At 35.6% G+C, this 17,971-nt stretch overlaps 1 protein-coding gene across 3 annotated transcripts in view; it reads left to right on the top strand.

Annotated features, from left to right (window-relative positions):
• The window catches only part of WASHC4 (WASH complex subunit 4), an 86,486-nt gene that overhangs the window by 14,593 nt on the left and 53,922 nt on the right, over positions 1-17,971 (top strand). For all 3 annotated transcript variants that reach the window (XM_027594925.1, XM_027594924.1, XM_027594923.1), the window contains exons 11-18: positions 304-427; positions 537-664; positions 1,465-1,625; positions 6,681-6,807; positions 11,032-11,157; positions 15,621-15,728; positions 16,494-16,640; positions 16,763-16,842. In XM_027594925.1, the coding sequence (XP_027450726.1) occupies positions 304-427; positions 537-664; positions 1,465-1,625; positions 6,681-6,807; positions 11,032-11,157; positions 15,621-15,728; positions 16,494-16,640; positions 16,763-16,842 (1,001 nt within the window). The remainder of the gene's footprint in view (positions 1-303; positions 428-536; positions 665-1,464; positions 1,626-6,680; positions 6,808-11,031; positions 11,158-15,620; positions 15,729-16,493; positions 16,641-16,762; positions 16,843-17,971) is intronic.

Genomic DNA, 17,971 nt, shown 5'->3' with positions numbered 1-17,971 from the left:
CTCCACCCTGCCCTGCTCATGCTCGCTTTCTCTCTCTCAAATGAATAAATTCTTTAAAAAAAAAAATTAATGGATTTGTAGTTCAGTTTTATTGCACTAACTGGTACTCAAATATGTACGTACATACATATTTTCCATTCATAAGGATTTAGATATTAGATGACATTAAGGTAAAAACTTGAGCCTCCTTGTTAGTAAAATTAAAATGATGAACGTAGAAGTTTATCACACATTCTGTATTTAAATCTGTTTAATAGTTTATTATTCAGGGTCTAAATTTCTCTTTAAATGTTTCCTCTTTAGGCCTGTATAGAACAGCAGTTTGATTCTCTCAATGGAGGAGTATCTGTGTCAAAAAATAGCACTTTTGCTGAAGAATTTGCACATAGTATTCGCTCAATTTTTGCAAATGTAGAAGCCAAACTTGGTAATGTAAAATGCATTTTAAACTTTTTGTTGCTAAAGTTTGCATTTCCTTGAACCATAGAACTTAAGTGTGTTTGTTCCAATTTTCTCTCATGCTGTTGTTTTATAAGGAGAACCTTCTGAAATTGACCAGAGAGACAAGTATGTTGGAATTTGTGGACTTTTTGTACTGCATTTTCAAATTTTTCGAACTATTGATAAAAAGTTTTATAAGTCTTTGTTGGACATTTGTAAGAAGGTAAGAACTTGGAACTTTTATTTTTTTCAATTTGAATAGATGAAAAAGATTTTGGATAAAATTGGATATTCAAAAATTATTTTATTCCTGCTTACAAAAGTAGTAATTTTTGTAATGTAATAATTATAAAAATAATATTGTAGTATTCATTTTTAAAAACCACGCATTCCAGAAATAAGTAATACAGTAAATGGAAGTAGTGCATAATTCCACATCATATAAATACCTGTTTGTGGAGGTTTTTTCAGATTTTTTCCTGTAAATTAACTTCCTATTATTGTTACTCCTTTTTTCTCTTCTTTTTCTTCTGTTCTCCTGTTCTTGCCATTCTTTCTCATTATTGAAGTAGAAAAAAAATTGAAATTGATTTTACATCTTTGCTATTTCCATGCTGTGACATCCAATTTAAAAACTGAAAATTTAGTTTGTGTGTAAAATCAAGTGATATGTGACCATGAGCACCCAGCCATCTTGGGTCTTTTATTTTTTCACTAATGTAGAATAAAAGTAAAAGTCATGAGGATTCAAGTTTCTGTTTGCTTTTTGCATATTTTTATCTGAAAATCTGTAAGAGTGTGTGTGTGTGTGTGTGTGTGTGTATTTTTAGTATTTAGGCATAAAATTATTTTCATGCTCCACATCAGATATTGGAATGCCTTAATTGTGCCACAGTAAGATAATTTGTTTCATAATCTATTAATGATTATAAGTTGTCTTCCATTGCATATTGTAGAACTATTAAATAGCTTATTGTTTAGCCTGCATTTATTAATTTCCCTTCCTTACGTTTACTGTTTCAGGTACCAGCCATCACTCTAACTGCTAATATTATTTGGTTTCCTGATAATTTTTTGATCCAGAAAATACCAGCAGCTGCCAAACTTCTAGACAGAAAAAGTCTTCAAGCCATTAAAATACACAGAGATACTTTCCTACAGCAGAAAGCTCAATCACTTACCAAGTAGGTTTTAGAAGTACTCACAATGAAAATATTTAGATACTTTATATTCCTGGATCTTATATTGACTCTAAATATGTGGAAAACATTTGATTATAAGAACAAATATATTTATTACCAGAGAAAAAGTTGGACAATCTCTAGGAGACTTATTTTTTAGGAGTTGTTTTGTTTTGTTTTAAATGATTGAGGTTTAAATTCTGTTAAAGATGTAGGAAAATTATACTTTATGGAGATGTATGTGTGTGTACATATGTATCCATATATACATATATTTGCACACATATATGCATACACAACTTTTTATCAGATACATTAAATATTTTTTGTGTAAAGTTCCTGCAGTAGATGTCATTTGATGACATTAAAAATATTGTGTGTCCATGATTCAGTGATCGTTTTTAGAGGAGTTGATTTTAATTTGATGTACTCCTTTTTTTTAATTTTTATTTTTATGAAAGTAATATATGTACATATTTAAAAAGTCAAGAAGTGCTAAAAGTTTAAAGGGAAAAATAATTGTCCCCAGCCCACTTTCCCCCTGTACCTGAGTCCTGTTCCCTAAAAGAACACTTTTAACTTTAGTTTCTTCTCAAAGTTATATTCTTATATTTTGTCTAAGTCTTACTATGCAAAATTTCAAATATACACAAAATAAGAGAAAATAGTATAAGGCCCCCCATGTTCTCATCACCTAGATTCAATATTTAAATTTACTGCACATTCTTGAGTACACTACCAAAATCATGTGTTGACCTGAATGAAGATGTTAAGTGAAGTGACCCAGGACCAGGACTGTGCCACTGGCCCTGTGCTGGACACAGTTTTTATCTGTGACATGGTTAAAAGGTAATAGGGAAATTTATCTTCTTTTGATCTTGACCATCAAGGGGAAATTGGGCCACTACTGAAGAATGTGGGGGGAGGAGTATGTCTGGAATATAGGCAGTCCCCTGAAGCATCTCTTAGTACTCCCAAGTCCTGTGATTAAAGTCAGTGAAAAAATGACAGTTACTCAATTCAGGCAGGATTACTCACAGCAGAGATTTCATAGCTCTCTTCATACATTTTAAAACAGACCTGAGAAGGGAAAAAGACATAGTTTGGATTTAAGGAAGTGAATTCAATAAGATGGAGAGACAGGGATCAGGTTTAGTAGCAGTAAATAAAAGATAGGGATATTTTGATTATCAGAAGCTTAATATTCTTTAACAGTGTGATGTAGTTGCTAAAAATGCCAATACATACTTGGATTACATTAATAACTCTTCCTGGGTTATGGAAACTGATAGTTATAGTATCTACACCATGTGAATTGGTAGTTTTGTTGAATTTTTATTGGTCACATTGGTGGTGTCACATTTTAAGAGGGACACAAAATACAGCAACCCTAAATGAAGCTGATCACGATATGTCAGAAGACCTGACAACCATGCCCTTTGAAGAGTCTCTATATAGTTTGGCCTATAAAAGAGAAATCTGAGGAATGTTATGGTGAGCTCCTTAAATATTTGAAGGGCATTCAGGTAGAAGAGGGAACAGATTTGATCTCTGTGGCTCCAGAAGGTTGAACTAGAACCAAAAGATGAAGATGACAGATAATAATAATCACCAATATTATTGAGCTCTTTGTAACAGGCATTATGCTAAAGGCTTTAAACACTTTGTCTTACACAAACCCTGTAACAATCTTCTCATGTGGAAAATAGTAAAGGTCACAACTAATAATAACCTGGTCCTTTCTATAAGCCAGTAACTAAACTATTCCAGGAACTTAACATGTATCATCTCTTTTAATCATCAGAGAATCCTATGAGGTAGATACTGTTGTTATGGCCATTTTATAGGTCAGATAATTGAAGTAGATTAAACTTGCCCAAATTTAAGCAACTAGTAGGTGGCAGAGCTGGACAGTCCTAACTCTAGAGCACGAGCTGTTAACCGCTACTCTATAGTAGTAGTATTTTTATCCCATTTTTAGATGAGGAAGATGAGGCTTAGAGAAATGAACTTTGCCAGGTCACACAGCCAAGTGCGTGGCAGAACATGCAGACCTGCACCAATCCTGTAGAGCGTCTGCAGCAGTCATGTAGGCTGCTCTGAGAGGTAATGCGCTCTTTCCCTAGAGCTGTGTAGGTAGACTGTAGATGACTAGTAGTCCAGGATGCTGAAGGGAGGCTTATCAGGTGCAGGACCAAATAAGTTGACTTTCAGTGACCCTCCCCCTCCACAATAACATTTTATGTTTCTAAATTACTTGATTCCAAAGATACGTAGTCACGAGTTCCAGGGAGCTAAAAGGGATAGTGTCCTTTTCAGTCTCCTTGCAGTTCTCCCAAAGAAACATAAAATTCACTCTACTGAAATGAAACCCAGAAGAGGGGAGGCAGTGTGGTCAGCATGAGTTTTGTCTAATGTTTTAGGAAAAGTTGAGGGAGTTACTAAGAGCTGTCCCAGTCAGGTTCCAGAGTTCATTATACAAGTGAGAAGAGAGCAGTGGGGGACAGTTTCCCTGTCCCCACACTATGCATTAGGCTCTAGTTGGCCAAGTGCCCCAGCCACGTTCTTGACTGGGGTCCAAGGTTTATAGATTGGTTGCTGCATTTTGCTTTTCATATGAACCTTCATTTCAAACCTCTGTTGACATACAAGTGTTGACACTGTTTCATGTTTTATATTGGGACAGGAAATTTTTTCTCACTAGTGTTTTTCCTGTTTGTACTTTGAAGTGAAGCTGACCATATGACAGACCTTTGGCTATTTTGGGGTACCCTTTGTCAATTAACTTGCTTTTTAAGGCTTGAAGCAGTTTCATTTTTACATATTTGCAAAAGATGAAGATCATCTGGTGTCTGGATGTAGGAGTGATGGGTGGAGTAACAAGCAAACCTCTGCTTTATTCTGCATAGTCTGATCTAAAACTGAGTGAGTGCCTTTGTGTTATTAGCCTTCTTCATAATGTTAGTGATTACTGTCAGGGAGCACTCCATAATCTAGGCCTCTTCCTTCTGTCCTTGCTTATGATTTTTCTATTCCTGCCTGTATAGTCTGTCCCTGCAGAATACTGATCACAGCCTCCTCAAAAGTGGAGGCATTTCCCTAGGACTTTACTCTTTCTCTGTGTTCCACACTTTTAAGTTGAATAATCCACAAGTCAAATAATAACCCACAAGTCAAATAATGTTAGCACCATTGGAGGCAAAGCCAAAAGTACAGCTGTGTCAGTGTTGTTTAATGGAATCCTGGCTCAGCAGAATTTTTTTTGAGATTTAATGCTGGGGTATTACGTCCTTAAGACAGTCACGAAATATTTTGGTGTAATCCCTCTTTAGGCTGAGTTCTTGAGATTGTCAGACTGCTTGGCAGTATGACTGGCAATAACCTCAGTGTGGGATTCGGATCTCAATCAAATGAGTCTCTTCAGTCCCTTGCCCTGAGACCTGTCCTTTAGCTGATTCTGACTGGCAGTAATGAGATGTTTCTCTGACTGAAGGAGGTTTTTTGTTTTGTTTGTTTGTTTGTTTAAGGTTTATTTATTTTAGAGAGAGCAAACTGGAGTGGGGTGCGGGGTAGAGGGAGAGGAAGAAAGAATCCTTAAGCAGACTCCCCACTGAGTGCAGAGCCCTATGTGGGGCTCCATCCCAGGACTCTGAGATCATGACCTGAGCCGAAATCAAGAGTCAGTGGCTTAGCCAACTAAGTCACCCAGGCGTACCTGAAGGAGGTTTTTAGAAAGAGTTGGTAACGTCAGATCCCACAAAGGGGAATTGCTCATTTTTTTTCCACACTAAATCTTTAAAGTGTATATTGAACAGCTTCTGGGCTAAAAGTTCCCATCTTGAGCAATTTGAGATGCACTGATAGAGTGATTCAGTATTTGTAATTGGCCTGCGTAGGAAAATTATGTTACTGATTTAGTCTTTCCTGATGGGAGAACTTCCTAGGTTTGGACTTATATCTTGGCTCGGCTATGTACCAGTTGTATGATCTTGTGCTTGTTATTTAACTTCTCTGTGTATCAGTTTCCTCTTCCATAAAATGGAGATCATAATACCTACCTCATAAGGTTAATGTGAGGATTGAATGAGTTACTTTGTGTAAAGTACTTAGAACAGTGGCTGGCATATAGTAAGCATTCAGTAAATGCAGCTTTTATATCCAGATTCTGACCACTTCCAGTCTCCCATTCTGGTTCAAGTTGTAATCCCCTTTCTTCTGCACTATCACAGTAGCTCCCTGAGTGATTTTCCTGCTATTACCCTTGTCCCCTTTATAGTTTATTTTCAAAATATCAGCCAAGGTGATATTGGTCCTCTTCAAAGTTAGATCAAGTCACTCTGCTCAGATCCTTTGGTGGCTTTCCATTGAAATCCTCCCTATAATTCTTAACACAAATCCTGTTCTCCTCCCCACCTTTCCCACACTGCCCCCCCCAACCCCTCTACTTCTGATTTCCTTTTGTTTTCTCATCCCTGCTCTCTGACCTCCAGCCGAACTGACTTCTTTGTTATTACTTGAACATGCCAGACATACTTCCTGTCTTAGATCATCTGCATTTGTTATCTACTTTCCTAGAATTCTCTTCTCATATATTTACATGGATTACTCATTCATCTTCTTCAAATCTTGGCTCAAAATCATCTTTTCAGTGAGCCTGCTTTGATCACTGTATTTAAAATTGTATCTGCCACTCAAGTCCCTATCTCTTTTCCCAGCTGCATTTTTTCCATAGCGCATACCATGTAACATCTTACAGATTTTAATTATTGATTTCTTTATTATGCAGCTCTAGAATGTAAGCTTCATTGTGGCAGGGATTTTTATCCATTTTGTTTACTGCTAACTTTTGTTTTTAGTACTGAGAAACAGTGCCTAGCCTGTGTAGGCATTCTGTAAACATTTGTTGAATGAGTACGTTATATATATATGTAGGATGTCTATAGTTTGAAAACCGGAAAGGTAGCTGCTGCAGGGAAATATTTTGTCCCAACCAGTTGAAAGAAATGGAAGTAAATTTTCTTTCCTGTGCTGAGTAACCGCAATATTTTCCTTTGTTAGAGATGTACAGTCTTACTACGTCTTTGTGAGCTCATGGATGATGAAAATGGAATCTATTTTATCTAAAGAGCAGAGAATGGATAAATTTGCTGAAGACCTCACCAATAGATGTAATGTTTTTATACAGGTAGTTGCATCTTCTTACTTAGAATATTTTGGGGGTCATTTCTTTGTTAATCCAATGTATAGAAGTTACACTTTGCAAAAACTGGAAAGGATAGGATATGTTTTTATTTTTAAAAACAAATCGATTTGATTAGGTTTGGATCTGTGTGATTTATTAATTTAGATATTCTAATACGTGCGGTTATAATCCCTTCAAAGCATGACTTTTTTGCTGTATCCATAGGTTTTGATATGTTGCATTTCCATTATCCTTTAGTACAAAATATTTAAGAAATTTTATTGTGATTTCTTTTTCAGTCTGTGGGTTATTTTGAAAGATATTTTTTAATTTCTAAAGATAGGATTTCTTAGTTATTTTTTTATTATCAATATCTAGAAATACTAAGGTAATTTTGGTATTTTGAAATTTGTTGAGATTGGCATTATGGCCCAGCCTATGGTCAACTTTGGTAAACATTTCCTGTATACTTGAAAAGAATATGTAATTTGCATTTGTTGGTTGTAGTGTTCTGTATATGTCAAGTAGGTCATGTTTGTTAATGATTTTGTCTGCATATTGTATCAGTTACGGAGAGAATTGGGTTAGACCCTCTCATTGGCATTGTGGATTTGTCTGTTTATCCTTTGTCAGTTTTTTGTTTTATATATTTCGAGACCAAGTCAGTGCATAATATTCAGGATTGTTATATCTTCCTGGTGAATTGAACCTTTTATCATTATGAAATGTCCCTTTTATCTCCAGTAATGTTCTTTGTCATAGGTCTTGTGTGTGTGATAGTAACATAACTATACCAGTTTTCTTTTAGTTAAGGTCTACATGGTATGTCTTTTTTGATCCTTTTACTTGAAACCTGTTTGGCTCCTTATGTTTGTCTCCTGAAGCAGCATAAATTTTTCCCCAGTCTTACAGTCTTTGTTTTTTCATTATTTTTTTAAAAGATTTTATGTATTTATTTATTTAGAGATAGTGTGCGTGAGTAGGGGGAGGAGCAGAGGGAGAGAAACAAGCAGACTGCACTGAGTGCAGAGCCCGACGTGGGGCTCAGTCTCACAACCCTGAGATCATGACCTGAGCTGAAGCCAAGAGAGTCAGATGCTTAACCAACTGAGTCACCCAGGCACCTCTTTTCATTATTTTTCCTGTCATTGCTGGTGTATTTGGATTTAAAGTAGCACCTGACTAATTGCTTTCTGTTTGTCTCACTTGTTCTGTGTCCCTTTTCTTTTCCTTCCTTCCTTTCTTTTGAATTAGTTTAATCATTTTATTTCTCCCAATATTAGGTTTTTAATTTTATATTCTTTGTTTTCTTGTTACTCTAGAGATTTTTAGATGCATCATTTAACCTTCAACTCCAGAATAAATGAGTAGTTTTATCTCTTTCTAGACAGTGTAAGGATCTTAAGCCACCTTAGTTCTATTTATCCCCTTCTCAGCTCTGCTGCTGTTGTTTATTTTTATTCTCTATATTAAACTTCACAAGGTGGTATTATTGCTGCTGTTGTTTTTATAATCAGGGTCCATTTAGCTTTATCCACATATTTATCTGTTCTGTCCTTCCTGCATCTCCCCATCCTTCTATTTGTGGAATACCTGTTAGTATTTCATTTAAAATGTCTTTCTTATGGTGGATTATCACCACATTTTCTCTGAATATCTTATTTCAACTTCATTTTTGACAGCAGTTTTGCTACATACAGAATTCTGGGTTGGCAGGATCCCTTACCTTCCTCTGCCCTTTGTCATCTTCTGGCTTCTTTTATTTTTATTGAGAAGTCAGCTGCCAGTTTTGTTGCTTTTTTTGGTGAGTCTTTCTCTAACTGCCTGTAAGATTTACTTTTTGGTTTTAGCAATATTATTTTGAGGTACCTAGGTGTAGTTTCCTTTGTGCAGTGCTGCTTGGGATTTGTAGAGCTTCTGGAATTTGTGGAAAATTCTCAGGCATTAACTTTGCAAGTGCTATTTCTGTTTTCTTATATCTCTTGCTCTCTTTCTAATTTTCTCTTCCGCTGTGTCTAATCTACTGTTAAGCTGTCTACTGAATTCTTATTTTACTTTTTAGCTTTTTGTTTCTTATAATTTCCAGTTCTTCTTCTGAATAAATTTTGTTTCATTTCCTTCAACATACTCAGCATAATTATTTTGAAACCCATGTCTAATAATTTCAATATCTGGATATTTCTGTTATCTATTGTTTCTCTGGTTTTTGGATATGTCTTACTGCTTTGTATGCCTGGTTATTTTTTATAATGTATGGCACATTGTATATGAAAAACTGTGGCTATAATTGAAAGATCTGGATATTGTTTTTTTTTCTCCAGAGAGGATTTAATAATCTTTGCTTCTGATGTACAGCTAGTCTAGGACAACTAGCAACCCAGATCACCTCAACCCAGTCATTGATTGAGATGATTTGAAGTGGGACCTAAATCCTATGATGGCTGTTTTTTTGAGTTCACCCTTACTTTTTAGGTAGTTTTTCGGGATCTGAATCCAGAACCTAGGTTTTACAGGACCTCCATCCCTCTTTGCTGGGCCATGAACTCCTATTTTTATCCCCCTTTCCTTTCTGTGAGTTGTTGGAAGATAATGTTTGGCTTCTGAAAAGGCAGCTGCCTCTTAAGGGAAGGCAGCCACAAGTGCCAGGCTCACCTGTCTGGGTTTCTGTCTTCTAGATTTGGGCCTTATATTTCCTTATCTTTGTGGTAGTTCTTTGATGCCTTCTAAGAGATTTAAAAAAATGTTTTGCCCAGATTTGCTCATCATTCTTTGTAGGAGGACTGGTCCAAATTGTTTATTCTGCCATTAACAGAAACAGAACCTAGACCTCTCCCCTCCCCATTTAGATTTTTAAAAGACATTCTTTGTATATATCTTTCACAAATTAATGACCATTTGGGAATGGTGTGATATCAACCCGTGAGTTCTTTCTCCTCCATTACCCCTCAAAAAAGAAACTCCCTTTTTCTCCCTGCCTTCGAGTTACACTTCTGCTGTTCCTTGTTTTTGCTTTTTAACTTTTCGAAGTGTTGCGTTAGGGCCGAGTCTGGTATAATAGTCCTGTAGCTAACAAGGTAAGACTTGGGGCTCTTTCCTGTGTGTATGTGCCAAGCTTTAGTCTTATTGTCTGTCACCTTTCTTAGGATGCTACCTTCTCTCTCATTTGTTATTCTTTAATTTAGCACATCTCTTTATCACAGAGCTATTATTGGTTCAGAGAAACTCTTCCCTCCCACCCACATCGACCATCCCTCCTTTATTGAGTCACTGATGGGAGAGTGCTTTATCTCTCACATGTGGTAGAGGAAAAGAAAGAAGGTTGAGAATCACTACCATATGGCTTCTGCCCAGCTCCTTGGATATATCCACAATGGTATAGTTTAGGTTCATCTCTAAACTATGCATGTATCTTTTTTTGGTCCTTGATAAACCCAAAGAATCTTTATTATTATGTTTCTATGTGTTTTTTTTAGATCTAAATGAAAATATATCTGAGAGATAAATATCCTTTTTCTTGTTTTCTTATTCCATCCCATTTCCCTGGGTTTGCTAGCACTCAAAATATTTTTTAAACCTCACAAGACCTGTGTGCTTCCTTTGTGAATGGAAGGGTAGGAGAAAATCTGTTCTTATTGGGCTGGAAGGAGAAAAAGTCTGATTAGGACCAACATAGGGCACATGGTAGCAGATGGACAGCAGTGATTGACCTCGGTGAAAAGGAAAGGGGGAATTGGCTTGGAAGTGAGAAATACTTTTCGGTATGTGTATTGGCCAGAGAACAGCTCTCCTTTTTCAATTCCTAGTGCCTTGGAGTCCTTAGCTTTTGTCTGCAGCAGATAGGAGTCTTTATACTCTTGTCTGGCAGGTGAGATACGGATGAATAGATACCTTCCTGACATTCAGATCATTTCTCTGAAGGGTTGGTTTGTTTGTTTGTTTGTTTTTAATGGGAAGATTCTTTAACTGTGATTATATAGCATAATTTCAACAGCACTAAATTTATGGCATGTAATGGGTTAAATACACTTTTCAGGGTTGCATTGAAACTTCACCATCTGTATATTGTATGAGGAAAAGTATTTAAAAATCTTAAGAGCAGACTTTAAAATGAACTTTACAAACAATAGTTACTGGCAAGTTGAGGAATAATTACTGTTACATAGAGAATGAAATGTTGAAGAAATGAAACTTTTTCTTGTGATTATAATCAGTGTTATTTTTGTATAGGGCTTCTTATATGCATACAGTATTAGTACCATTATTAAAACCACAATGAATCTCTACATGTCGGTGCAAAAGCCAATGACCAAAACCTCAGTTAAGGCATTATGCAGGCTTGTTGAACTTCTCAAGGTAGGTTTAAAATTATTTTACTTGACATTATAATTGAGAATTGACCTGTGCTTAAATTAAGGTGGTCTTTTAATATTTGACTTCTTGTTTATGAGAATAAAAAATTCTGAGAAAGTGTACTTTTCTCTCAGTTGGCTAAAGAAACTAGCCATCGAAAGAAATTTCTGAGTAACTTTTTATGAATGGCCAATATATTTAAACTTTGTTAAAAATTAGCATATAGTTTTGATTTGAATTTCCCTGATGGCTAATGATGAACATTTTTTCATGTGTCTGTTAGCCATTTGTATGTCTTCTTTTGAGAAGTGTTTGTTCCTGTCTTCTACCCATTTTTTGACTTGATTATTTGTTTTTTTGGGGTGTTGAGTTTGAGAAGTTCTTTACAGATCTTGGAAATCAGCACTTTGTAGTGTTATTTGCGAATATCTTCTCCCATTCTGTGGGTTGCCTCTTTGTTTTGTTTACTGTTTCCTTTGCTGTGCAGAAGCTTTTTATCTTGATGAAGTCCCAAAAGTTCATTTTTGCTTTTGTTTCACTAGCCTTTGGAGATGTATCTTGAAAGAAGTTGCTGTGGCCGATGTCGAAGAGGTTACTGCCTATGTTCTCCTCTAGGATTTTGATGGATTCCTGTCTCACATTGAGGTCTTTCATCCATTTTGAGTTTATCTTTGTGTATGGTGTTAGAGAATGGTTGAGTTTAGCCATCAGGGAAATTCAAATCAAAACCGCATTGAGATACCACCTTACACCAGTTAGAATGGCAAAAATTGACAAGGCAAGAGACAACAAATGTTGGAGAGGTTGTGGAGAAGGGGAACCCTCTTACACTGTTGGTGGGAATATAAGTTGGTACAGCCACTTTGGAAAACAGTGTGGAGGTGCCTCAAAAACTTAAAAATAGAGCTACCCTATGACCCAGTAATTGCACTCCTGGGTATTTACCCCAAAGACACAGATGTAGTGAAAAGAAGGTCCACATGCACCCCAATGTTCATAGCAGCAATGTCCATAATAGCCAAACTGTGGAAAGAGCCGAGATGCCCTTCAACAGATGAATGGATAAAGAAGATGTGGTCCATATATACAATGGAATATTCCTCAGCCATCAGAAAGGATGAATACCCAACTTTTACATCAACATGGATGGGACTGGAGGAGATGATGCTAAGGGAAAGAAGTCAAGCAGAGAAAGTCAATTATCATACGGTTTCACTTATTTGTGGAACATAAGGAAGAGCATGGAGGACATTAGGAGAAGGAAGGGAGAAATGAAGGGGGGGGAAATCGGAGGGAGAGATGAACCATGAGAGACTCTGGACTCTGAGAAACAAACTGAGGGTTCTAGAGGGGAGGGGGGGTGGGGGATGGGTTAGCCTGGTGATGGGTATCAAGGAGGGCATGTACTGCATGGAGCACTGGGTGTTATACGAAAACAATGAATCATGGATCACTACATCAAAAACAAATGATGTATTGTATGGTGACTAACATAACATAATAAAATAAAATTTTAAAAATTAGCATATAGTGAAAGAGAGAAAAAGGAAAATGAAAAGGTTAGCTTAAGTATTAGTAAAGCTTTAGTCATGGAAGTTGAAAGCATGTTGCCTGAATTATAAAGGAGTATGATCTGGCACAAAAATTGACACATAAATCAGAACAAAATGGGGACCCCAGAAATAAACTCACAATTATATGGTCAATTATGACAAAGGAGGCAAGAATATACAGTGGGGAAACAGTCTCTTTAATAAATGGTGCTGGGAAAATGGGACAGCTACATGTAAAGAACAAAACTGGACCACTTTCTGATGTCATACACAAAAATAAACTCAAACTGGATTAAAGACCTAAATATGAGACCTGAAACCATAAAAATCCTAGAAGAGAGTACAGGCAGTAATTTCTCTGACATCAACCATAACATTTTTCTAGATATGTCTTCGAAGGCAAGGGACACAAAAGCAAAAATAAACTCTTGGTACTATATCAAAATAAAAAGCTTTTGTACAACAAAGGAAACCATCAACAAAACAAAAAAACAACTGAATGGTTGAAGATATTTGCAAATGATACATCCAATATGGGGTTAATATCCAAAATATATAAAGAACTTAAACAACTCAACACCAAAAAAAAAAAAACCGCAATTAAAACATGGGCAGAGGACCCGAGGAGACATTTCTCCTAAGAAGACATACAGATGGCCAACAGACACTTGAAAAGATCTTCAACATCACTTGTCAGGAAAATGCAAATCAAAACAACAATGAGATATCCCCTTACACCAGTTAGAATGGCTAATATTAAAATGACAAGAAATAACAAGTGTTGGTGAGGATGTGGAGAAAAAGGAACCCTCATGCATTGTTGGTGGGGATGTAAATTGGTACAGCCACTGTGGAAAATATTATGGAGATTCCTCAAAAAGTTAAAAATATAAATACCACATGATCTAGTAATTCCACAACTGGATATTTACCCAAAGAAACTGAAAACACTAATTTGAAAAGATAATATGCCCCCCCGTGTTTATTGCAGCATTATTTACAATAGCCAAGATATGGAAACAACCTAAATGTCCATTAGTAGACAAATGGATAAAGAAAATGTTGTTATATATGTAATAGAACATTACACAGCCATAAAACAGGATGAGATTGTGCCATTTGAGACAACATGGATGGACCTAGAGAGCATTATGCTAAGTGAAATAAGTCAGATGGAAGGATAAATACCATATAATTCCATTCATAAGTGGAATGTAAAAACAACAAATTAATAAACAGAAATCAGAATCAGACCTATAAATATAGGAAACTGATGATTGCTGGCAGGGTGGGGGCTATGGAGGGTTGGGTAAAATGGGTGAAGGGGTGAGGGCGGTACAGGCTTCCAGTTATGGAATGAGTAAGTCATGGGAATGAAAGGCGCAGCGTAAGGAATACAGTCAGTGATACTGAAATAGAAATGTAATGGGGCAGTTGGTAGCTACACTTGTGGTGAACATAGCATAATGTATAAACTTGTCAAATTGCTAGGTTATACACCTGAAACTAATGTAACATTGTGTTATCAACTATACTAAAAGATCCATTTTATAGTGTTCACATGCACATGAGGCTAGTCAACATGAGGCTAATTATTTTGTAATTCAGAGAAAGTGCTGCAATGTTGTGATTTGAATACTTATGGAAATATAAAATGTTTCTTAGCATACTCTATATAAATAAATAAAACCCCTTGTGGGCAGGAGAACCCACTTAACCTTTTGTAAAAATTGAAATTAAAAATTTTCTAGCTAATTTCTGCTAATGCCTTTAGATTTGCTTAGGAAATAAAAATTTGGGGGGATTTTTAGCCTTTTTTTAAGATATATTTCGTATGAACTATCAATAAAATATATGTGTATTTATGCATACATATTTAATAAACATAATTTTAAAAAATAATAGACACTTAAAAACACACCATCCCATTTAAGAAGTGCTAATATTTTCACAAACACCCTTATCCCGTTCCCTCAGAGGAAACCATTGTCTTGAATTTTACGCTTACCATTCCCTCATTTTTCTTTTTAGTTTACCGGATATGGATGAATCTATAAACCATTGTTTAGTTATATATGTTCTTGAAGTTTATATTAATGAAGTAATACTTCGTGTATTTTTGACTTGCTTTTTTTTTAAACTCAGAATTTTGTATTTGAACATGTTGGGATGAATAGCTGTCCTTCATTCATTTTCATTGCTGTGTTGCTTTCCTGTGGATGGACCTTTGAGAGGTTTCCAGTTGTTGCTATTATAAACAAAGTTGCTGTTCTTGCATGTTTCTTGGTGTAATTGCCTAAGAGTTTTTCTGAGGTGTTATGTGTCTACTGGTAGATTGCTGGGTTGTGTGTTCTGTACATGTTCAGCTTTTCAAGAGGATGCCAAATTGTTACCTACCATTGTTCTGTCAGTCATTTTACATACCTCCCCAATGGACTAGACTTCCCATGGTTCCCTAACTGGCCAACATTGGTATTATCTGGCTTTCTTTTTCTTTTTTTGGTGGGAGGTAAATGATTTTGTGTGTAGTGTTTATTTCCCTGATTGTTGGTTGATGGTGTCTTTTTTAAGTGTTTATTAACTGTTTTTTGTGAAAAATGAGTTCTTTTGTTCAGTTGTCTATTAAATTATTTGCCATTAAAAATGTTCCATTATTTATTCTGAGTACTAAACCCTTGTGTATGGCAAATATTTTCTCATACTTTGGCTTGCTTTTTTTTTTAAATAGTGGCTTTTGATGAACAGAAATTCTTAAATTTTAATGTAGTTGAATTTACCAATCTTATCCTATATCACAGTGCTTTTGGATCTCATTTACAAATTCCTTACCTAACCCAAGGTCCTCAAGATAGTCTATAATTTGCCTAAAAGTTTTAAGTTGATTTTCACAACATTACTTATGGTTCTTTTTAGGCAATAGAGCATATGTTCTACAGAAGAAGCATGGTTGTGGCTGATTCAGTCTCACATATAACACAGCACCTTCAACATCAGGCTCTTAATTCTATTTCTGTGGCCAAGGTATGAAGTTTATTATGTATTCAGCATAATTATCTTTTCAGTTTGCTCTTCTGTTGTTTTATATGTGTTTTTTTAGTTTAGTCTGTTTACTCCATACCTTCAAGTATAATAATTCTTGGTCCCTTTTCTCCATGGCATTTTATGATTGTTATTTAGAGCGATCAGGGTTATCTTAACTCTGAACTTACAGCATGGAATACATTAACACTCCTCTATTTAAAAATGACATTTTGTGGCTCAAGTCTGTTAAGTGTTTGTCTTCGGCTCAGGTCATGATCCCAGGGTCCTGGGATCGAGCCCTGCATTGGGCTTCAGCGGGGAGTCTACTTCTCCCTCTCCCTCTACTGCTCACCCTGCTTGCGCTCTCTCTCTCTCTCAAGTAAATAAATAAAATCTTTTTTAAAAAATGACATTGTGTGTAGTTTTAAAATATACCTCTTCTTTAAAGAAATAATTTCCTTATTAAATTAATATAGAAATTTTAGAATGTGGCCTCTGCTGTTATCTTGAACTGCCTCTCAAAAAGCCTAATTTGGAAATTTAAAAACATGCTTAATACATTTGCTGTCCCTGACAGCATTAAATGGTAATGTTATAGAAGTAAAGCACATAACATCAGAAAAAGCTGAACAGGGAAAGCATTTGTCTAAGTTCTCTTAAATTGAATCGTGGAAAAGATTACCCTGAAATTTTTCTTCTGAGTCTTTTGTTATTGATTCAAGAATAAAACTGTTATTTCTTGTTTTTTCTCCTTTTATCTTTTAGAAAAGAGTAATTTCTGACAAAAAATATAGTGAACAGCGTCTTGATGTGCTCTCTGCTCTAGTTTTGGCTGAAAACACTCTAAATGGACCAAGCACAAGGCAACGACGACTTATTGTTTCTCTGGCTCTAAGTGTTGGCACACAAATGGTAAGTGTGTTGCTATTATGGAGGGAGAATGAGATCTGAGATTTCACATTTTACTTGTTATTGACCTAAGAAATCTGTCGTTACTTTGCAACTTCTCTGTCATTCTTTCCCCTTCCTGGAAGAAAACATTTAAAGATGAAGAACTCTTTCCACTGCAAGTAGTCATGAAAAAGCTGGATCTTATCAGTGAGCTTAGAGAAAGGTAAGTAGGGATATGTAATGATACTCAAAAGGTAAGGTAATAGGAACATCAGTTTTCTGTTTAGCATAGCAAGAGAAGAAATATAACCTAGATAGACCATTAGTTCCTCCTTGTCACTCCTTTAGCATGACCAAAATGAGACTGTGACTAGGGATCATATTTCTTTAGTTTTGTTTCTACAGTAAGGAGGTAGCTTCTGGAAGAACTCCTGTGAGAATGTGATGCCACCCCTAGAGCATCTGCTAGACCCTGATGCCTATTGTGATTACTGTCATTGTCCACTAGCATAGTGGACTTTTAAAATTGCTGCTTTGTAACAAGGTTTCATCTCTTTGTGAGAGACTTAGAGAGTCATGTCAAATGTCACATTCTGTAATTTTATTTTGATACATGAATTGGAATTCACTTAAATGAAATAGTTTTTGGAAGCCCCTTGTGCCTTTATTATTTTCTTTTTATTGAGGAAGTAATACATTTCTTGAAGGGAAAATGGGTCTTCTGAATTTTGATTCCCAGGTGAATTAAGGTTACAGCACAGTTTTCATTTAAAGCTTAATGTTTGAAACTTTAACGTTTTAACTCATTTAAAACTTAACTATTTTTTGTTCTGAGAACTTGAGACTTCTGTAGTTAGTAGCATTTAACTTTCTATCTTTGGAAGAAATAATGAGCCTGCTTCATTATAAGATACTTAATGATCATTTTTTAGCCACAGAATGGTGTGAAATGGTCACTTGGCAAAGATTATAGACAGGTCAAGTGTAACTGGGTTTCTGATTTTGTTTTTTTCGTCACATTTTTTTAAAAGGTTCTGTTTTTCAACTTTGAGACAGGTAAAATGATGCTTGTGATACAAGTATTATAAGTTCAGTCATACCAAATAATATTGAAAATTTTAACTTTAAAAGGTATATCATTTTTCAAGTATGCTTTAGAACTAAAGTATATATGCAAAATTCTGACAATATCAGATATTGGAGTGTTTTGTTATCCTTGTTCAATCTGAAAAATACTTATCTTTTGGCTTTTCTGTACTAATTTTGGGTTATGTGATACAGAGAATAAAAAATGGGTAAGACTGAGCTCTTACCATTATGGTATAGAATGTTGTTCCTTTCATTATTTTTGG

This window comes from Zalophus californianus, chromosome 9, assembly GCF_009762305.2.
Source record: "Zalophus californianus isolate mZalCal1 chromosome 9, mZalCal1.pri.v2, whole genome shotgun sequence".
In the NCBI taxonomy this organism is placed as follows: Eukaryota; Metazoa; Chordata; class Mammalia; order Carnivora; family Otariidae; genus Zalophus; species Zalophus californianus.
The sequence above is the reverse complement of the archived record's forward strand: the minus strand, read 5'-3'. Positions and strand labels throughout refer to the sequence as shown.